Below are 21,000 nucleotides of genomic sequence, written 5' to 3'. Positions count from 1 at the left end.
ATGTCAGGTTTGTTGATTTTTAGATTGCTATTCTGCAACCATAAAAGATCTTTGTTGTAAGAGGTCTGTAAGATGTCTTTAAGAGACATGCAGACAGATGGACTGGTAAACTGGCTCTAGGCTTTTTGTTTATTTGTGCCAAGCTGTACACTTTTAAAGTGACCCCAAGTCTTTGTTCTCTTATGAAATTCTAGCTGGGGATAACCCTTGTTCAGCTGGTGAAATTAGCTTGTTAAACTGGCTCTTAATGACATACCTGTGTGACCAAATCTCCGAGTAGAGTGGAGAGAAATACAAAAAAAGGCTACTATTGACAGAAGCACAAACTATTCGGAGGAGGAGTAATGATCTGATTGGTCACGTTTTATTAATGTGATATTAGCAAAACCTATAGGCAAACTTTAAGGAATAGAATGCCAAGATTCACCCTTAATATTCATTTCCAACGTTTTTGTCTGTTTGCTTCTGTTTAGACAAATGCGGACAAGCAGTGTTCGACAGGATGGACTTATCCAGTGAAGATGCATTGATTCATTTCGTCAACGCCTTAGACTTTGTCAAAATGTGTCTTCCCTAGAAATCATGGGGATTTAGTTGGCATTGACCCCCAACAAGGCAGTTTAACCACTTTGATGAGAAAGAAGTGGAAAACACTGTATTCCATTCCACTTATAATGCAAGAATGAGCAAGTGCAAGAAGCAGAAAAGGAGAACTGCCAAAACATAAGGAGTTCCATGTAACGGACTGTACGTGCCATCTGGAAAGGACGCTTATACACTAGTTGACTTTTGTGCGAAGTTTGCTATATCTTTCCCGAAATTTTGCGGTTGTCTTCCCTATTGTCTAGTCTGGTCTAGTAAATTTAAGGAACTGAGAATTTAGCCGTAGTACTTCAATGTTAGATAAATGCACTTTGTACCATGGAAGATTTGTTGACTGTTGTTTTCACGATAGACAGAACAATGTTTTCCTTATGATCAGTCTCATTACGTGTAGTTTGAAACCAAGCCTGTAACGTGGCTTTTTGAAACCTGAAGCCCAAAACATTTATGTAAGGTACTTGAAGGTATTTGCTCTTGATAAAAACGGGGAAAAAAATTGAAACTGAGATGAAGTTGAACATATTTATTTTCTTAAAATTAGGCGCAATGATCTTTCCGGGTCGCTTTTCCGTTAACATTTGTCAATAGTTTGGTACAAAATAACCTTATTAAAGCTGATATATTCTTCAAAACTTGTCAGACATAAATCAAGAGTACGGATCTAATTGCATCTTTCGTATGCGGAGCTACAAAGCTAGTGTAGCAAGCAGAAAAAAGCGTATAAGATGTGGATCGCGCGAAACGTGATCAACGGTCGCTCAGCGCGAAAGAGGAGCGCGAGCGAGAAGTTCGGGCGAGACGCGCGAGCGCGGAACGCGCAGAGTACCTTTGACAAACCTTTGGCCAACGTCACAGGCATCTTCGACCACGTCTTTAGCAAACCTTTGACTCGAATCGCAGACAAATTTGATTACACTTTTGACCCGCCTTTGACAGTGCGCAAAGGCGTATCAAAGGATCACCTTTAACCCTAAAAACACAGGCGTTCAAAGGTGAGTAAAAACGGCCTTTCACGCCTTTGATTTGGTGGTAAAGGTTTATTCACAGATGATCTTTGATTCGCGTCACAGATCGTCAAAAGCGTGCAAAGGCGACCTTTACAAAACCTTTAACAAGACATTTGACGCGCGGTAAAGGCGATTTTTCGTGCCGTGTTTTATCTTGTATGATTAGGGCTTTTGTATCTCAGGTCTGGACTATTCTATTTTAAGTCATTATCAATATAATGGCTGGAATATTAAACAGGTCAAAGGTCGCGTATGTTAAAATAAACGAAGAATGGAAAAATTGTTCCCCCCTTAGAGACGATGTCGGAGGGATGTGGCGGTCTACATGTTTTCGTGACACCTCAACATGTCGATTTCTTTTGGATTGAACGTTACATAAGAAAGTCTCGACTCGGGTTCGCAGTAAAAATGTTAACCTCGCCTTTCTTTAAAAGTATCGAGTTCACCATTGCGGTATTTAAAATGAGCTGAGCACAATTTAGTGTGAAAGTATAAAGGCCAGCGCGCTTGTAACGCTAATATACAACAGTAACGCACTTCTGAACAACACATCTGAAGTCTCTGAACGAAAATGCGAGCGCAGTGCGCCTTTATCTACGCATCTGCTATTACTCACGTATGCTTGCTGCAGACAGTCCCAGATATCGCATTCAGCGAGGTCTCGCAGATTTAATATCGAGGCTGTTAAACACAGTTTGTAAAATGCAAATGGTTACTTGACTTGCTGCCCAACTGAAACCGTTGCATAGTTCAATAAACTACCTAAGATTTTGATATTACTTTAAAACACTCTGTCTCCGATATCATATCAGATAGGTAATGAGCTTTAAAATTTTCGTGCAAATCGAGTGGGACCTAAAATTGACCTTGCGTGCTACTGAATAGCGTCTGGTGCAAATGGCATGGATATTTGTTTGGACGCGAAAACAGTCTTCTATTTAAAAGTTAGGATGATGCATAGGAGAATTTAAATACCAAATAATTCTGTTTTTAAAATAAGCTGGGCAGTCAAAAAGTCAAACAAGAACCTCTGCTTTATAGGCAAGATTTCAATTTCAACGACGGTGGAACTTTGATATTAAATATTTTAAAATTCGCATGCATCAAAAAGCACAAATTATTAGTTAACTATAAAAATATACACAATAAAAATAATACATTCTATAGATCCCTTGCAATACCTCGTAAATGATCAAAAATTGGCTTTCCGCACAGCACAGGCTTCGTTCACTAAACGATGAACGTGTAGGCTTGCACGCTGGAGATAATAAAGGCGTTTACCAGGCTTACCTGCGCTTATTGGACAGTCATAATCTCTGTTATGCAATCAAAGAAGATAATGATTATCGAAGGGGGGAGATGTGATTTGACCATGCTAACAGAAAGCCAATATCTCGCGCAAGAAGTGTATAATTAATTTTTCACTTGTGACCTTTGTTACTAGTGAAAAACATGTAATATTTCATTGGTATTACCTGTATGTTTGGTATATATCTCTAATGTTGTTGGTGGTTATGATTAGCTGATCAGTTTCAAAATATCCCTTATTTGATGTTGTCTGGTTTGGTCAGTTTACAGTTGAGATTAGCAGCAATTTCAGACCGCTGTGGGCTCCTCCGGTCGTCACGTTGACAAGCGATGTGTAATCACTTAAATATAACTACCTCCGTTAATTAAAATTCAAAACTCTTCGAATGACACTTCAACCTGGTCACATATTACCAAACTAATTATTCATTCTCTCATGAATTAGTATTGGTTTTTCGACTCGTGTACCACAAGCTTTGCACTATCGTGTTATGTGCACCGTTGGGCATCACCCACTCCGTCAGCGTTATATTGTTCATGACACTGCCCCCCTTTCTTTCCGCCCCTCTTAGTTGCTGGAGGGATATGGTAAAAAACCCGACACGGGTTCTTTGTTGTTTATTTTGTCCACGTTTCTAGCCTTGATTGTGCACAATTCAATTCAATTCTGACTGAGCCTGAACTAACCAATAGAAACGTTTCGCGGTTACGTCATTCATGTATACTGCATGAGCGTAAAACAAAAGATTGTGACGGGTCGTGTCAAAGTGTCAGTTCCAGAAAAATCGAGACGCATAATATTTCAAGGTTCCTCGCTTCATTCGAATAATTAAGTCGTGCAAAATGGTCTTTGAATCAAAACAGCCTCTGAAATTTTCTAAGTTTCTGAATTCCAGATGGTTGACGGATGTGAAAGATCACGAGTTAAAGAAACCTAACATAGTCGTGAATATCTCCAACAAAGACGCCATCATTTCTGGCCCGGAGCCTCGCAAAGTCTTACCTCCGCGCAAGTCGACCATTTTACAAGGTAACAGCAGTGATGTTTTACACAAGTTGAGTATGATTGTTGCTCGAAATACTCAACAATGAATATCAGTCGCATGGGTAAATGTGTATTGAAAGTAAATGCAAATGAGATTTTTCACTATATTAAAATAGTATTTAAATTCTTGAGTTTACTGTAATGCAAGCGGTATAAGCACAGGGGACCAGAGCCCCTTGGGAGCCTTCGACATTGTATGACATCGCTTAATGGAAGTTGAAGGAAAAAAAATCGATAACAATGAATTACTTCGAAACTTTGTTTGTGAGTTTTAGTCTCTTTGTTTTCCTCCGAGGAAACTAAAAAACAAAATAATTTGCTGGAATCGCTTGGAAGCGGACCCAAAACGGCATAGAAACACAATTACAAACAGAAGAGTTGAAGAAAGTCATTTTATTGTATTTCTTTTCCATATCTCGAACTGTTATATGCTATCGTTACATTCCCACACAAACTCTTAGTGTGTATTGGACTGTTGAGTTTAATTTACTGCATAGTATTAATGAAAAGATTTGATCTATTCTCGTATTTTACGCTCTAGGGTTTGCATGGCATACATCACGTCATTGCTATTATAGGTTGTATTGGACTTGCAGCCAATAGGACTAAGGTCTCTCAAATGAAGCTCTACGGCGCACTTCTAGCAACGAGAGTCCGCTATAGCGATATTTACACTCGGGAAGAAAAGATAAGGAAAAATACTGCAAATTATTATATCTCTCAGTTAGTACGCGCGCTGTGATTGGTCAATTTAGCGGGCCGTAATCTACTGTACGGCCCGCTAAAATTTAAAGCTGTTTTTGTTGCCAAAATGTTTCGTGATTTATTGCCAAGAGTTCTTAACTTTTTTAGCAATTCAAAGTTTAAAAATTTCTTTTACCTCTGAAATTGTGTATTAGAACCTGCTAACGACTTAAGAGTCACTTAACAACGATTTCAAATTGAGTCGTTTTGCTTTCGAGGTGCGTCAAAAATTTGAAACCGTTCCGCGTGAATAGTAATCGTTTCCGAACCCGTTAGACACACAGTACAGATATAACAAATATCTTACTAACCCGGTTTTCTCGGTCCGTACTGTAAGTTACGGATCCTCGTTTTTCCCCTTTGATTTATGGCCCGCGCTTCGCGCTTCGTTCCTTTGTTCTTTTTAATTCCATTATTTTCGGTCTAATGTGTCTTTTACTCCCTTTAGGGCCTCGCAATACAATCAAACTCCTATAGGCCCTTTGCAGGATCTGGTCACATGGTAAGGAATTAATTACGCTGGGACGCAAGTTACGCAGTGGGACTTCCAAAACAAAGGAAAGTCGGGCTGGACTGGTACGAGTTCCTTTGTTTTGGAAGTCCCACTGCGTAACTTGCGTCTTGGTATAATTAATTCCGTACCATGTGACCGGATCGTGCAAAGGGTCTATTAAGCGGCCTGGCCACTTAATTGGGGTTGGCCGCTTAATTCGTGTACTTGGAATGTCTTTTTACCATCGGGTTAATTGCTTAGTGAGCGTGGAATCACGTCAAGACATCATTACGTCAACAGCTCGTGCTAGTTCTGTGTTTCCATCGCGTTATAGAAACACGATTTTTAACCAATCAGCGAGCGTATGCAACTTCGCCACCGTTTTAGGGCTCGACGCAGCCTTTTTAAAGGTGGTTCAAAACAGTTTTCAGCGTTTTACGCATATTTTGATGTTCCTTTGTAACCACTCTCTATCGGTTGATGCTAAAATCATGGTATCAGAAAACTGCCCAATCATTGGTGAACACGTTGTTATCTTTTTCGAGCCTCAATAGGTTATTGTAATAACAGTATGGCCTGCTGAAAACACCCTTATTTTGAGTTTATAATCAAAAACTGGCACTGTGAAAGCCATCTTTTATTATCGAATTTTGATAAGTGGGATAAGAAGTAACTCTTGGCAAAGTTTTAAAAACATCTGTTGATGGGGTTCAGAGCCACCTTAAATTTTCGAAAATTTAAGTTGATTGTAGCTTCAACTGACAAAGAGTGGTTATAACAGCCCATCAAAATCTGAGTCCTGGAAAGTGCTGGGAACTTTTTTGAGCCACCTTAAGGTAAGAAAAAGAAGCACAAGGCAGGCAAGGATTGGAGCAGGAGCAGCGACAACTGACTTCTACCATTTTAATGTTTAATTTCAGGTGTAAGCATCATTAGTGCCGAGTCCCTTATCCTCATCAAAGTCCCGGAGGAAACCAACATCGGTGGCATGGTGCTAGAAGATGGCTGGTGCCAGCTGACAGCACAAGACCCGACTTACCCGAAGGATGTCCCGTTGTACAAATCCCCTCAGTTTGATGTTGGCTCGGTTGAATTCGATCCTTATCTAGTGACTGGATCAAAAGGAGGCGCTGTTAAGAAGTACAACATCAAAGTCAATGTGTGGTTTTGTCCAGCGAAAACCAACTGTGGCATCCATAACCACCACACGGTCCCAGAAATGCTTGAGGTACACACACAGATTTATGGAACGGGAAGAATGCAGAAGTTTCACGAGAAGGAGTTCAAGAGCATCTATGAAGATGTAATAATGTGTCCTGGCTTCACTCATGAGCCCTTCGCTGGCGTCAGGGAAAACGGCGACATCTACTATGGCTGGCATCAGTATTATTCTGATACCGATTGCATCTGGATGGCAATCGAGCATCACCCAGCTTAATTCGGCGAAAACTCGGTGATTTTGGAGAATCTCTCGGCCGATCTTAAACAAGAAATAGTAATCAAGTAACATACAATTTAGATTTAGTAAGAAGAACTTCATATTTTCTATTTCACACAAACAAAAATCGGAAACGCTTCACAACTGTCGAATGTTGACATTTCTTTGGAAAAGAAAAAAGGCAGAATTCTTTACATCCTTTTATTTCACTTGAAAAGCAGCTAAACCAGAACTTTACTGTAGTACGTTGACAGTCGTTTGGAAATTTAGCTCATCGAAGAAGAGAAAATATAATAGGATATGTTTTCAGATCATTACTCGTTGATCAATACAATACAAAACAGTAGCAGCTTAGTTTTATCTTGCATGCCTCGATTGGAATAAATGAAGGGTAAAAGGTGGAGAGACCATTCTTTGTAATGATCATGACTAAAGAGGCGTTAAAATTTTTTAAAAAAATTTCGGTTGTTCAAAACGAAATTAGACACGAAGTGGAACCTCCCTTGCCATGAAGCAGAGGGGATGTTCCCTGGCAGCAAAACGGATATAATAGCGAATGGTTATGAGGCCCCGTAAACTCAGTTCAAAGAAGTAAACAAAGATGAAAAGATTTATGTGTAAAGGCAACGCCCATGCGCGATCTTTTGTTTTGCCGTCACAACCTCGTCCCCAGGGCCCTCTCCTGAACGATTTTCAAAATGGCGGCTGTCCGCCATTTTGAGAAGTGGAGAAGGCCCTGGGGAGGAGGTTGCATACACAATACACAAATTACGCAATCGAAATGTTTCTATTGGTTCTTCAGACAGATGTAAACACCTTATTATGTGTTTTGTGGACGATCAAGGCCAAAAAAACGAAAAAAAACATATAACAAAGAACTTTGTTTGGCTCCATAACCCTCTAAGATTAACTATGAGGTGTTTTAATCAAATACCATCATCATTAGACTTATCCCGGAACTTTTTCGCTCAAGACAATTTAGGAATGTCTCTTTCCTTATTGTACCCAAAAATTAGGGGGATGGTCTGTCTTCTAAGGCTTTGTACACATTAACCTAAAACTTTTTCAGACTAATAGTCGTGCAAATCTTGTCATATTTAGCTGGATGATATATGCAAATTAGGTCACGTGACTTCTGACGGCCAAAAACTTCCAAAAATTCTTAATTGTCTTGAGAGAGCATTAAGCAAAAAAAAAAAAAATATGACGGAGCTTTTCATGTTTCAGGAGTAAATTAAATTGAATCTGGGCTACGTCTTGAAAACGAGATTCTAGTAACGTTTCGGGATTCTTTTAGACATTTCCAACAATAACCCCGTCACTTTTACATTGGGGTCGCCCTGGGGGTTTAAGCAGTACTACTTATCTATATTTTTACATGGGCACCCTAGGGTGCCTTAAACATGAGCAATCCTGTTCATATCCCCTCTAGCCCGACCCACTTTATATTTTCAGCCTGTGAGCTGGCAATCTCAGATAAGATCTTTGTATAACAACCGAGTATTTCAAAACTCCGTTCAACTGTTTTATGTTCGAGTGGAAAACAATTTTTAAAGAGCCGATTCACAGCACTTTTCTTCAACTCAACGGCTGTTATTTGGAATTTTGTTTTGTTCCCGATACTCATAGAACCTCTAATAGTCGCATTACATTTCTAATTTGGGTGTCTTGCACTACGCGCATTTTTCATTTGCAAAACTGGCGGTCATTTGAAGGGGATTTTACAGAAAATTCAAGACGCGCGATACCTCTAGCGCGTGTATCGCGCTTCGCGAAAGACATGCATGGCATTTAATTACCCGTAACGCGCATTTTAATTCCACTCGCCTCGCGCGCAGACCATGGGCACGTTACTGGTTTTTTTCTCTTCATCGCTGAGGAAGAAAGAACGGCAGACAAGAGGAAGGAAAAGTAGCTGGACAAATGTTTATTCTTCCCTCTACGCAGGTTATACAAGATATATAAATTTCTTTGTTGCCGAACACGGATATATAACGGTCTACCACTTGATATAATTATTTTATGTATAAATATGTCTATTGTTATTCTTCTGCTCAGAAGTTTCAATTTGACTGTTAACTGTTAACGAGTTTAACACGAGTGATTCCCGAACATAGCCGAGTTATCCCCGAACATTGCCAAGTGTTCCCCGAATTAAGCCGGGTGATGCTCGATTGCCATCCAGATGCAATCGGTATCAGAATAATACCGATGCCAGCCATAGTAGATGTCGCCGTTTTCCCTGACGCCAGCGAAGGGCTCATGAGTGAAGCCAGGACACATTATTACATCTTCATAGATGCTCTTGAACTCCTTCTCGTGAAACTTCTGCATTCTTCCCGTTCCATAAATCTGTGTGTGTACCTCAAGCATTTTTGGGACCGTGTGGTGGTTATGGATGCCACAGTTGGTTTTCGCTGGACAAAACCACACATTGACTTTGATGTTGTACTTCTTAACAGCGCCTCCTTTTGATCCAGTCACTAGATAAGGATCGAATTCAACCGAGCCAACATCAAACTGAGGGGATTTGTACAACGGGACATCCTTCGGGTAAGTCGGGTCTTGTGCTGTCAGCTGGCACCAGCCATCTTCTAGCACCATGCCACCGATGTTGGTTTCCTCCGGGACTTTGATGAGGATAAGGGACTCGGCACTAATAATGCTCACGCCTGCAATGTGTGACACGAAAGCGACAAGAAATGTTACAATTCAGTTGTCGCAGATCAACCACTTTTTATGATCTTTGCCTCCCCCCTTCACGCATTTTAAGTATGAAATATGCCTCTGTAAAAAAAAAAGGAATCATATTAGGTATATTTTCTTGTTCCATATTCACACAAAGAAAGTCCTTTTCTTTGGTCGCAAAGCGACAAAACTCGGAAAATCAGATGTCGTGACTAGCATGGATTGCTGGAGACACAACAAATAGCCCACATTTAATTTAGAGGTATATCGAAGCAGTTTAATACTTTAAGTTAATCAAATCAAAAAGCACTTCTGTTCTTGCCGTCTTCGACCTAAATCTTTTCCACCTAAATCTTTTCCTCCTAAATCTTTTCCTCCAAAAACTTAGTTTGTAGTTATGCGACACAGTGTGTTGCCCAGTTTCCGGCAACAACAATAACAACAACAACAACAACAACAACAACAACAACAACAACAACAACCATTTATTTGTACTCCAAAAAAAAAAGTGAATCGGTTATTTTCGTTGAGAATTGTAATTCCTCCTACACCGAAACAACCCGACGGAAATACGAACATTTCAGCTATAATTTGATGGTTTCGGCGGGCTTTTTGGACCAGAAACGACTAAGCAAGGACGAATTTTGTTCAGGTGAGTAAACGTTCAGCGACTAATTTTTGCGAGTGTCACTGCACACTAAAGCTACCGTTTATATCAAGGAACTTGTTAGCTTTACCAGAAATGTCATAATTTCTTTAATACTTGAGGAAGGAAGCCAAGCTTTGAACATTTTGAAGGAAGCCAAACGAACTTTATTTGATAGAAAACTGAGAAATGTTTCTTGCATATTCGTGAAGTTATAACGATTACAAACTCTAACCATATACTGTGACCGATATAAAACGAAATCTTCACCATGTCTTAAACCTCGAACATTCATATCGTCTATATCACCTGAATTAATGGTAAACCAATAAATTAAACTCCCAACGACCATACAACCTAGTGTAAAATATAAGTGTTATTACCTTGTAAAATGGTCGACTTGCGCGGAGGTAAGACTTTGCGAGGCTCCGGACCCGAAATAATGGCGTCTTTGTTGGAGATATTCACGACTATGTTAGGTTTCTTTATCATGTGATCTGTCACATCTGTCAACCATCTCGACTTCAGAAACTTGGAAAATTTCAGAGGCTTTTTTGAGTTAAATACCATTTTCCTCAGCTCCTTAGACTCTAATCTGTCGAAGCGTGCAGGATAAATTAATCTCAGTTTCTATCTGTTGACCTGGGTGATATTGCCTGTCTCAAGATGCAAATTTCTTTAGTACGTGTTCTTGTCACACAATACTACCAGGCCTACAAAAACGTGACAATTTCAAACTCTTTAGCCGTTTTACAGCACTTCCCGATTAGTCGAAGTAATTTTTGTTCTGTTCCATTGGCCTAAGACTTTAGAATCAAAAATCAAATATCATGCTTTTAAGCTCTGCCTCCAATGGAGGGCTATTATGCTCTTACTGACGAATTTTTCCCTTCCCTTGTTTTAGCCCTCTCCCCGAGAAACAAACGATATCTTTTTAAGTCAGTCAAAAGTGGAAAAAAAAAACTTATAAATAATCAAACTGAGACAAGAACACTGGCAACAAGTCAAATGTGTTAATTTTAATAGAAACGATAACTGCATCGTAGAATTTTAAAATGGCTTGTATTTTACCCCATTTTACGATTTTTACTGTACGAATAAAAAAATAATTGTTTTGTGGCAAAATGGCACTATTATTATGCTGGCATAAGGGTCGACGTTCGACCTTTACTTCTACGCTCAAAATTATGCCTGCATAATGTGTCAACCCCTGGTTATTATTTAGTACACTAGAAATAATTGGCATGCCTTGACATTCAATTTTTGTTCAGAACTTTTTTATCATATTTCCCACCAATGGCAATGTCATAGCTGCATCTTACGAACTAACTTGCATAACCTGAATCCATTTTGATCAAACATGTCCCAAATCCCGCGTGTTGCGGAAAATATTTGAAGGAAAATAAACACAATAGCCTCCGTTTGACTTTGAAAATATGCTCGGACATTTGTCCTTGGACATTATCTGTTCCTCGAGGCTCCGAGTTTTCCTCGAGTTTCACTCTCGGAAAACTGTTCAGTCGCTTCTCGGAACAGATAATGTCCACGGACAAATATCCGAGCATATTTTCGCGCTAGATGGAGGCTGTTGTTTTTTATTCCTGATTCGCGTCTACAAATGAAATTTAAATATCGCGCACGTATTAATGAGAAGAAGAACCAATCAAATGATTGCATATAATCAGTCGTGCGGTGCATGGTCGAAAAATTGTGTGCAAATTTAAATTGCTAATTATACATTGCTGAAACATTTACAGCGTGGCGTTTCTTGGTCGCACATCTACTGTCTTGTCCAAGAATTCAACTAGCCGAAATTGAACTTGCAACAAGAATTTACTACAAGCAAACCTTGCAAGGACGTGCTTCGAACATGATGGTTCTTACGTCTTGCCAAGGTAAGAACTGTACACAAAACCAATATATTTTGTAGAAGTAACCGAGCCTTTTCTTCTTTCTTCCAACAACTTCTCTCTGAGTAGTTGGTAAACATTTCGAAAAAATGGCACTCTTCAAATATTAGTTAAACCTTGTCCACTCAGTAACGAACGTCGACATTTAGAACTTCTTGCTATCTGTGAATTCATTCGACCGGTAGTGATATTTCATGATATAAAACTTTCAAGGGACTGAGACAATTGCAATTGAGTTCCTGTTCTCCAAAGTGGATTTTGAACTCGCTCATTTCTCACTGTTTTGACTTGTTTCACGCCATCAGTGAGGCGAGATTTATTAGAGAAGGCCTGCTTCGGTATCCTGAAACCAGTCGCAAATTTCACGTGTAACTAATTTATATTTTGTCCTTTTCTAGGACTGAGACGTGACGATGAAACGGATGGAGATCCCAGTGGTATGATCCATGACACGATTACTTCAGGTAACTTGACTTTCAGTCGCCTCTTTCAGTCAAAAGCTCAAAATGTATATTCTCCTTAAGAACTGCCCTACCTTTCTGTTAGTGTGAGTTCTAAGAATTTTGTAGTACATCAAGTCAATATGCCCAAGTTGAAGATTTTTGCTTGAAATCTGTCACCACCCATCCGCTTCAATGACACATAAAGTTAGGAATTTTATTTTCAAGTGTTAAAAACAAAATTTTACGAACAAGCGCAGCGAAAAAAAAAAACCTTGATGCCATTACTTACTTTGTTTTCTTGATCACTTGTAGGTTGGTACCGCTGTGGTCAGCTATTAAAATTTCCGAAAAAATTCTCTAAATCGTCCTTAGATGAAATTACCGCAACCTCCGTCGAGTCGCCGTGAACTTTTATGCAGTAAATTTCGTTTGTCCATACCGAAATAATCTTTGTTGACCGCGCCCACTTTTTAAAATGGAAGAAAGACGCGAGCTTCAAGCAACCGGCTATTTGCTAAGACCAACAGAGATTCAAAAATTGTTTTTGCTCTGATCATGAAAGGATATTTTTTGTCGAGATTGAATTACGGGCTTTTGGAAACCTTTTTTGGTAGAATTAAAGACATAACTGAGATTTTCACCGTCAATTCTAGGCAAAGGATCCTTGTGGGAACGTTTCTCCGTAAGAAGACTTGTTTGAGATAACAAATTTGTCAAGGACAGATAAATACGGTATATAACAAAATTATCGACCTGAATTTTATTTCACGTGGGTATATATCATAGTATTGACGAATTTAGCAAATAGTTTCGCTGACGCAAAATGTCTTTTCATTTACCCCTCTGGAGTTTGGTGACCTTGAATGACCTCCAAAAGGCCGCACTCGACACGGCCGTCGTGTTAGTTTTTATTATAATGCAAATCATAATGAATGAATCATTTTAATGTAGCGTAATTATGCAAATTGTTTAATAGCAACATGATTTCTGCGAGGTAAACAGATTACAATATTGAAATAAATGAGACTCTCAAATTTAACTATTTTACAGCAAAAAAAGCGAAAAATATACGACTTGGTTGCTGGCAGTCCAGTGGAGTATATAAAGGACCATATGTCTAACAGTTGTCCGTTGCTCTTTTAAATGTGGTGAAGGGTCGATGATTTTTTAAATTCTTCTGGTGTGTTTGTTGTAGGATCGCATAGCTAATTTGCTTTATAACATGAAATTATTATTGTGAATACATTCTATCGCAATTCAAACAAATGCAAACTGTTTTGCCACAAAAAGTACATTTACAATAAATCACTGTCGATTTCTTTCTATAGTTGAATTAAATTTTGAGGTCAAACCTTTATGTGCATATTTACAATTTTTCCAGTGGAACAAGCATTAAGTTACAGAAGCGTTGACCTTTCCTTTTGCTTATATTTCCTTAGTAACGCCTTGCTGCGGTTTCTGGTGGACTCCCATGGGGGGATTTTCATGGCTTGAATGTCCTGGATTCTCATGGACACCTGATACCTGCTGACATGAAGAAGATTCTGGATCATGCTTGTCTGGTTTCTGATGGTAATGCTTTGTTCGGTAAAGGACAATACTTTAGATACTTACATCGTTCGAAACCGTGAGGTCTAGAGTCTATTTTTCCTCACCAAAATCAGAACATTGTCAAGCAGAAAAGTCACGAGAAAATCTGTCTTATTTTAGTCTTGATTGATAGCCAAATTCTCACAACTAATGCTAAAAGAAACGTATAGGTATAGAGAATTTAAACCTTGACGTCGAGACTGAAAGGATTGAATAAACGCGGATCCATGTTATTGAAACCACAGACTAAAACAATTGCTTGTTTATCGCAGTTAGCTGAAATTGCCTTCAATCTTGGAATTTGCATGCAGTTAAATTCAAGATGCTCTAAGCTACACTCAAATCTTTTAGCACATAAAATTAAAAATTCAGAATTGCTTGTCGTGTCGCACATTCAGTAAAAATTGTCTTGAATCTCGTCAGATTATGCCGTTGATTACAGTCAAATTTGACACGCACTAAATAAACCATATAGAAAACCTTTTTAACAGCAAAGTTTGAAAACAAAAAGTTAGCGTATATATGAAATATTCCGTGAAGTTTCGATTTATAACTTGGAATTTTTTTGCTGATGACGCAATTCAACGCTTGTTTACCGCGAAGTCAATTGGAATTGTCTTGTCACTAGATTTTACTGGTTGCATTGATTACGTTAAATTGGGCATGTACTAAACAAACACACAAAAATTTCAACAGGCAATTTTGAAAACAAAACCTGCATATGTAGCGTATGAATTGTATATTTCGCGTGGTTTCAATTTACAACATGGATCCGCATTTAATTTTTGAATCCAATGCTTTTAGAATTTTGAGCAAATATATTTTTGCAAAGAAGCTATCAAGTAAGTTGACGGAAAACTCATTTTCAAAAAACCAGAACAAATTGCTTGAAGCTGATGTAAAAGGCAATGAACCAGTTTGAATTTATTTTAATGTTTACCAATAACTTTGACACGCTTAGTATAACACTCCTTCGTAAAAATTGGATAATTTTTTTGCACTAGTCTGTAGTCTTTGTTTCGCTCAGTGTATTTCTTATAACTAGACATTTCGCGATTAGTTTTTGCCAGAATTATTTTTTTATTAGTGGTGATCTTTGTAATAATTTTAGACGTTTCAGAGTTAGTGTTTCTTCGATTAAGCAATTTCTACAAATAATTTTCAGACTGATTTTTTTCAACTCCTTTAATAGTATGTTGTAAACAAGTTTACCTTAATAAAACTTGTAAATTACATTAATGGTTGAAAACAATAAAATATTTATTCATTACAATACAACTATTATTTGTTTTTATTTCTCTTTTGTCTTTCATTTTACAAAAGAAATAAAAAAATAATGCGCTTTTAAAAGGGGCCTGGAAACTAGTCAGAATGTAGGCTATCTCTTTTACTATTTTTTGACTATGTAGGGTTGCCAAAAAGAAAAAAATTCTGCACTTTTGAACAGAGTCTAGCAAGAAATCAAACATATACTTTGACTTTTGATGAGAGAAATCTGTTGCACAGTGCAAGATTTTTCCCGCCAAAAGACTTAGTATATTTTTGACTCAAAACCAGACACCATTCAAAAGCGCAGACTTTTTTTCCTAAGGACAATTTTCCCGCCAAAAGACTTAGTTTTTTTTCGACTTTTTTTTGATCTCTTTTAAAAGCACAATATCTTTTCCAAAGAAATATTTTTCCCGCCAAAAGACTTGTTTTAATCCAATACAGAATTAGTGTCAAAAGACTTTCTCGTTCACTTTTAAAGCGCGAATTTCTAATCCAAGACAATTTTGTCGACTGTCTCCTCGGCCACTCAAAAGCACAACATTTATACCGGACATTTTCCAGTCAAATTTCATTTTAATACAATCTGCTTTGCTTTGCTTCGCTCTTAGTGACTCCATGTAGCTTTCTGATCTGTCTTTGCACCTAGAAGAAAAAATCGCAAATAAAGTAAGTCATAAAGCATTTTCTGTAGATAACGTTTGAGATCAAACGATTACAGTGTACTGAGTCTGTACTGATTCCATTGGTTACAAGTAACATGAATACCAGCTTGATAAAATTACAACCCAAGATTTAATATTTTTATTGACTAAAACGGATGCTATTTTGACAATCTTCTCGTGTCCTTTAATTGCAAGTTGCAAAATAATTAGCATTTCGTGAACGGTTTCGTAGAGCAATTACAACAATGTTTTGAGGTTACTACAAAACTTTCTCAATCCAGTTCACATTTTACAGGAGAAGCCTGCTATAGGCACATTAGTGAAAACCATCAGAATTAACCATCTTAATTAATTCATGGAAGAAGAAATTTGCTTAGTAATTTCACAATAAAACATTGCGATAAAAATTTAAATATAAACTAAGAATTCCTAAGAGAGATGAATGTAAAGAAAACAATGGTTAAAAATGCTAAAAATGTACAAGTATATGATACAACAAAACTTATCATTCAATAAAAAGTTTAGCATGAATTGAGTCCGTGTATTTAACACAGGGTTCAGTTCCTCAATGTCAAATAGCAACTCAAAAACGAAACAATCAAACTTCGATCTGCACTTCTTCAAAATATAAAATTGTTTGTCATCTAAGGCAGACTTTGTTAGTCCATGCTCCTCTATGTGCTGATTGAGAAGTATTTGTGTTTGTTGAAGCATGCGTTGGTGTAAATGCCGGATTTAAAGATCAGCAATCACCTAATTCAGTCAAAAGCCAAATGCAGGTTTTGAGCGCCAACATTGATGTTCACATTTAAACTAAATTGTTTTCTTTGAATTTGTCTCTCTTAGAAATTCCTAGTTTATATTTGAATTCAAACCCATTTTATTTTTTTTCACTCAGCTGACTTGATAATGACGTTAAGCAAACATTGAAATGTCGTCATTATTTTTAAACCAAAATGGTTTTAAAATTTTCCATTAAGGAACAAAGATTGGTCCTCCGATCACAGGTTCTTGGTCCCTCAATAAGAAAAAAATAGTCTCCCAGGAGAATTTGGAAGAAGATAGGACTTTTAGAGTCCCCAGGAAGCGTTTAATCATATACCGTAAACTGCCTCTTATAAGCCCTCCCTTCAAATATAAGCCCTCCTCAAGTTTCAAATGAAATGAAATTAATCTATTACGATATTTAAAAGCTAAATTAAAAACTAGTACATATGAAAAACATCTTCCAATCAACACTGCTGTAGCCCATTTTGAAACAGATTTTTATTCCACTTAATAAGCCTCTCCCACGATATAAGCCCCTCCATTTACAAGCTCATCCAAGGCCCCTTACCAAGTTGTATGAGACCAGGGATTATAAGTGACAGTTTATGGTACATAGACAGGGCCTTACTAGGAGATATACCTTTCACCAAAAAAGACTGAAACTCGCACACATTTAACACTCACCATTTGCTATATGATAAAGATAAGGTCCTTTCCAATCTTTTTGTTGGTTTGCTGTTCCACTGTTAATGAAATCAGTCATCTAGAAACTGTTGGAAGAAGCAAGATACATGTAAATTACATGCCAAAAATTTCTGGCATATTTCAATTTCAGACCAAAAATGTTTCTAAAGCAAAATCATCCGAAATTTTTAAACGTCAAAAATTTTAAGAGTCTGAAATTTTTGCAGTACAGGATAAAACTTTTAAGTAGCTCCAAAGCTCTTAGTTCTGTTTATGGATTGAGTTCTAGTTCAGACACTGCTTGAGATATACAACAGATTGATAGAATTTGAATTGTTTCTTGTTGGTGTATTTGAGAGTGTGGTCAACCTTGTGTGTGAGGTAAAACTTTCATTTTCACAAATCATGTTTTGTAGGCACAAATTTACTTTGCTATGCTTCACCAAAATGTTGAAATTTGTCTCAAATGAGAAAAAAAGTGTCAAAGTAAATGTCCGAAATAAAACCTCTTTCATTTGGATGCAAGTAATCAATATATATCAATCCTCTCTGTCTTGTTTTGGGGATGATAGTATTACACTGCAGAAATGAATAGAGTCAAGGTCTGAAATTTCTGGCTGCCAGCTAACTTTATAGTTGGCATTGTTGCAGATAAAAACACATTATAAATTGTACTTAAAAGAAAAATCTTTGCTTAGCACTGATGAATGATGGTGAGACAGGGCAGGAAATGAACTTTTTTCCCAGGAGCCATTTGACTCCTTTATATTTAAAAAATGGTTGCCAACTCTGAATAGTTAGTTGAGAACATGTCCAAAGAGAAATTTTTATTAATCAAGGCAAAAACTAGTCAGCCCTTGGCAGCTGTTGTTTGGGGCCGTCACACGACATTCATTTGAGGACCCTCTTAATTGTGAGATGACCCCAAATGATTGCTACTAAGTACACTAGGTAAAAACCGAACTAAAAACATAAATTAAAAAGTTAAAACAGTAACTGTCGTTCAAACTGTCATTCATGGCTTGGTGTCAATCCAGAACAGTTACAGGTAAGATACTCAATAAATTTTCCATGAATGATCTCTTGTCGCATGTGTGCTCAATTGTATCGGTCACCAGTGATGGATCTAGGGGAGGGGCCCGGGGACCCAGGGCAATCAAAACAACCCCCCCCCCTCCCTAGCTAGAGGTCTGGATCTGCCACTGGTCATCGATTTAATAGCACTAGCATTGTGTAGTTCCAGAAAATACCCATCCCTCCATCACAGAAGGAAATTTTTCTAAGAACCCCACCTCCTTGGAAAGTTCCAATTATAAAGCTTCATACATTTCTTTAATTTATTCGGTTTTGCAGAACCCCCGTCCCGTTTCCCAGGAAATTCCAATTCCTTCTGTCGGGGAGGTATGGATATTTTCTGAAACAGCACACCGCTCAGACAACATGCCAATATCAACAAGTTACAATTGACTGTGGTAGAATAATATAGACAAATTCTATAGATTCCCATTAACATAACTTAAATAATAAATTATGTTTACAATTTTGTTACCTCCTCTTTCGACAATCCTTTGCATGTTTCAGTTTCTTTATCACCGACTTCCCATAGGGTATCCACTGCATTACTGCATTCCTGGGGGGAAGAATCGAACCAGTTCGCTTCTCCAGAGATGAACTGCAAAACATAAGAAAATATTATTACGGAACCTTTGAAACAAGGAAAACTCTGAGACTAACCTTTAAGAAACCATGAAACCTATGAATAAACAAGAAAACTTATGAAGCCATGACATCTACTTAAAACTTATGACACGCAAAACATGATAAGGACCAGCTGACTGACTGATTATAGTAATGTTACATTAGTAAAACAAACATCAATAACATATTTTAAAGAAAAATCTTTGCTTAGTGCTGAAAAATGATGGTGAGAGCTTCATATGTAGCATCTGTATCATGTGGAGTAAAAGGTCATCTAGGTACCAAAAGCCTATTATCCCCCCTGGCTTATCCCAACCCAAAGCCCAAGTTGGAATATGACCAACTTAAGTTAGAGTGAAGAAGTCAATGATCATCGCAGTTATACCCACAACTTAAGCAGCTGTGAAATTTAAGCCTGAAAAAAAAAAATTCAAACTTGAATAGGATTTGAACCCATGACCTCTGTGATACTACTGTGGTGCTCTACCAACTGAGCTATCAAGCCAACTGGGAGCTGGTAACACTGTGAGTTCATAATAGATGGTGAAGAATGCAAATGTATAAAGAATGCAAATGTATATACAGGTCACTGATCATTGATGTCTTCATATCTTTTGCTGCAGCTCAAATATAATTGATCTTTCATATATTCATTTGCATTAAGTTAGAGTCAGGTTGGCCATATAATATACCCACCATATTAAGAGGTAATGGTTCCTTAAGGTAAAACATACTGGAACTGTTGTTATTCATTCACAAGCTGATATAAAGTCTCCTTTGTAAGTGTTATTTGGGTTGTCACACAACACTTCTCCCTTCTCCCCAGAGAGAAGCATTTCGTGACGACACCACTGACCACTGCAAAGGAGACTATCAGTATTCGAGGTATGGAATACTAGAGAAGAAACTGTATTCACCTGTTGCAATAAAACACAACTTAAGGAGGCTTTTTTCCCAATCCTTGGCGATTTGTTCCATCACCATGAATCATCCACACTGTTGAAAGAAGGAGATTGTATTTTTATAAATCTACTGCATTCTTGCTGGTGATATTGGAAATCCAAGAGAAGAGGGAAAATGAAATAACATTACAAAAATTGGAATGGATTGCAGCTGCATAGTAGCTTCTGAAATTTTTGCCTTTCAAAATTCAGAATATTTAAAAAGTACTATTTGCCATTTATGTCATAAGACTGTGTCAAATGGTAAACAGAAATAACACCACTGAAATATTATGTGGCTTCGGGTTTCCTACATGAAATTCTGACTTTTAGCAGCTATAAATGAATGGTTCATTTGTTACAGTAGCGATGGAATTATTTCTCATTTCACAGCTTCCCTAGGATACATATCTTTTGGCTCCAGCCAATCTCCTTTTCCCCAAAACCCTCCAGATGCTTGCATGTGCATTTTATGTTTGGGCTGTGGTCAATTGTGGTAGGCTTGGAGGGGGGGGGGGGGGGGGGGCTAAACTGGGGTTTGAAGGGGCTAAGCCGGGTCAGGGGGGGGTGGTGGTGGTTACATTAACTTGTGCAATTGGTGTGCATAAAAAGGTTCTAAAAAACTTCAAATCTAGGATGCACAACGTTTTTAGTACAAGGACGAATTTTGCAGGATACAGCATTCCAATGCGGCTCTTATTGGCAGCAGTGGTAAGTTCCCAAGGTATTGTGGTAAAATGTACAGCCGCCATCTTTTCTTTCACAGTAGCTCTACACCAATTCAAAGAGCGTTTCCCAGCCTCAAAATTAAAAGAACTAACCACAAACAACTCAGCGTATATGAGGTCACATTTCAGGTCCGGTATGAGAAAGGAGACCATCCACAAGCTAACAAATCAAACGTTTCGTTTCTGAGTTTGAAGGCCATTCGTATGCTAAAACAACTCACCTCGAACTTGCTCTTATAAACAGCATTTTCCAAACAAGGCGAGAGGTACTTTTTGATCTTCCGTAGCTTGTGAATTCCTCAAATATTCTGACCTACGTCCATCACAAACGC

The 21,000-nt window shown here is 37.9% G+C and overlaps 3 protein-coding genes and 2 long non-coding RNA genes across 6 annotated transcripts in view; 2 read left to right on the top strand and 3 right to left on the bottom strand.

Annotated features, from left to right (window-relative positions):
* Window positions 1–2,879, bottom strand: part of LOC145470274 (alpha-glucosidase 2-like) — a 14,129-nt gene extending 11,250 nt beyond the window's left edge. Inside the window, exon 1 of the mRNA XM_081454106.1 lies at window positions 2,792–2,879. The gene's annotated coding sequence lies outside the window, so the exon portion shown is untranslated. The remainder of the gene's footprint in view (window positions 1–2,791) is intronic.
* Window positions 2,880–3,089: 210 nt separating this feature from the next.
* LOC145470278 (uncharacterized) lies at window positions 3,090–7,331 on the top strand. Its single transcript, XM_081454111.1, has 2 exons — window positions 3,090–3,948; window positions 6,121–7,331. The coding sequence occupies exons 1-2, from the start codon at window positions 3,762–3,764 to the stop codon at window positions 6,636–6,638; spliced, it is 705 nt and encodes a 234-aa protein (XP_081310237.1). The 5' UTR covers window positions 3,090–3,761; the 3' UTR covers window positions 6,639–7,331.
* Window positions 7,332–8,114: 783 nt separating this feature from the next.
* Window positions 8,115–10,939, bottom strand: LOC145470279 (uncharacterized). The gene is made up of 2 exons (XM_081454112.1): window positions 10,356–10,939; window positions 8,115–9,310 (listed from the first exon to the last, which is right to left on the bottom strand). The coding sequence occupies exons 1-2, from the start codon at window positions 10,540–10,542 to the stop codon at window positions 8,793–8,795; spliced, it is 705 nt and encodes a 234-aa protein (XP_081310238.1). The 5' UTR covers window positions 10,543–10,939; the 3' UTR covers window positions 8,115–8,792.
* A 753-nt stretch (window positions 10,940–11,692) lies between these two features.
* On the top strand, window positions 11,693–15,190 carry LOC145470165 (uncharacterized). 2 transcript variants are annotated; one of them, XR_014042443.1, is made up of 3 exons: window positions 11,693–11,867; window positions 12,281–12,346; window positions 13,765–15,190. It is a non-coding gene; the product is annotated as an uncharacterized LOC145470165 (long non-coding RNA). The 2 variants fall into 2 exon arrangements; XR_014042442.1 differs by lacking the exon at window positions 13,765–15,190 and adding an exon at window positions 12,638–12,857.
* Window positions 15,191–15,259: 69 nt separating this feature from the next.
* Window positions 15,260–20,037, bottom strand: LOC145470142 (uncharacterized). The gene is made up of 4 exons (XR_014042438.1): window positions 19,917–20,037; window positions 18,851–18,973; window positions 17,302–17,387; window positions 15,260–15,829 (listed from the first exon to the last, which is right to left on the bottom strand). It is a non-coding gene; the product is annotated as an uncharacterized LOC145470142 (long non-coding RNA).
* Between the last annotated feature and the right edge of the window lie 963 nt (window positions 20,038–21,000).

Source organism: Orbicella franksi, chromosome 15 (assembly GCF_964199315.1).
Source record: "Orbicella franksi chromosome 15, jaOrbFran1.1, whole genome shotgun sequence".
In the NCBI taxonomy this organism is placed as follows: domain Eukaryota; kingdom Metazoa; phylum Cnidaria; class Anthozoa; order Scleractinia; family Merulinidae; genus Orbicella; species Orbicella franksi.
The sequence above is the reverse complement of the archived record's forward strand: the minus strand, read 5'-3'. Positions and strand labels throughout refer to the sequence as shown.

What these genes read in the sequence shown, in the direction of transcription:
- LOC145470279 (XM_081454112.1), bottom strand. Translation starts at nt 10,542, where the DNA reads ATGGTATTTAACTCAAAAAAGCCTCTGAAATTTTCCAAGTTTCTGAAG. An exon ending in CAAGTCGACCATTTTACAAG is followed by an intron (nt 9,311 to 10,355) that starts GTAATAACACTT and finishes CACACATTGCAG; the next exon opens with GCGTGAGCATTATTAGTGCC.
- LOC145470278 (XM_081454111.1), top strand. Translation starts at nt 3,762, where the DNA reads ATGGTCTTTGAATCAAAACAGCCTCTGAAATTTTCTAAGTTTCTGAAT. An exon ending in CAAGTCGACCATTTTACAAG is followed by an intron (nt 3,949 to 6,120) that starts GTAACAGCAGTG and finishes GTTTAATTTCAG; the next exon opens with GTGTAAGCATCATTAGTGCC.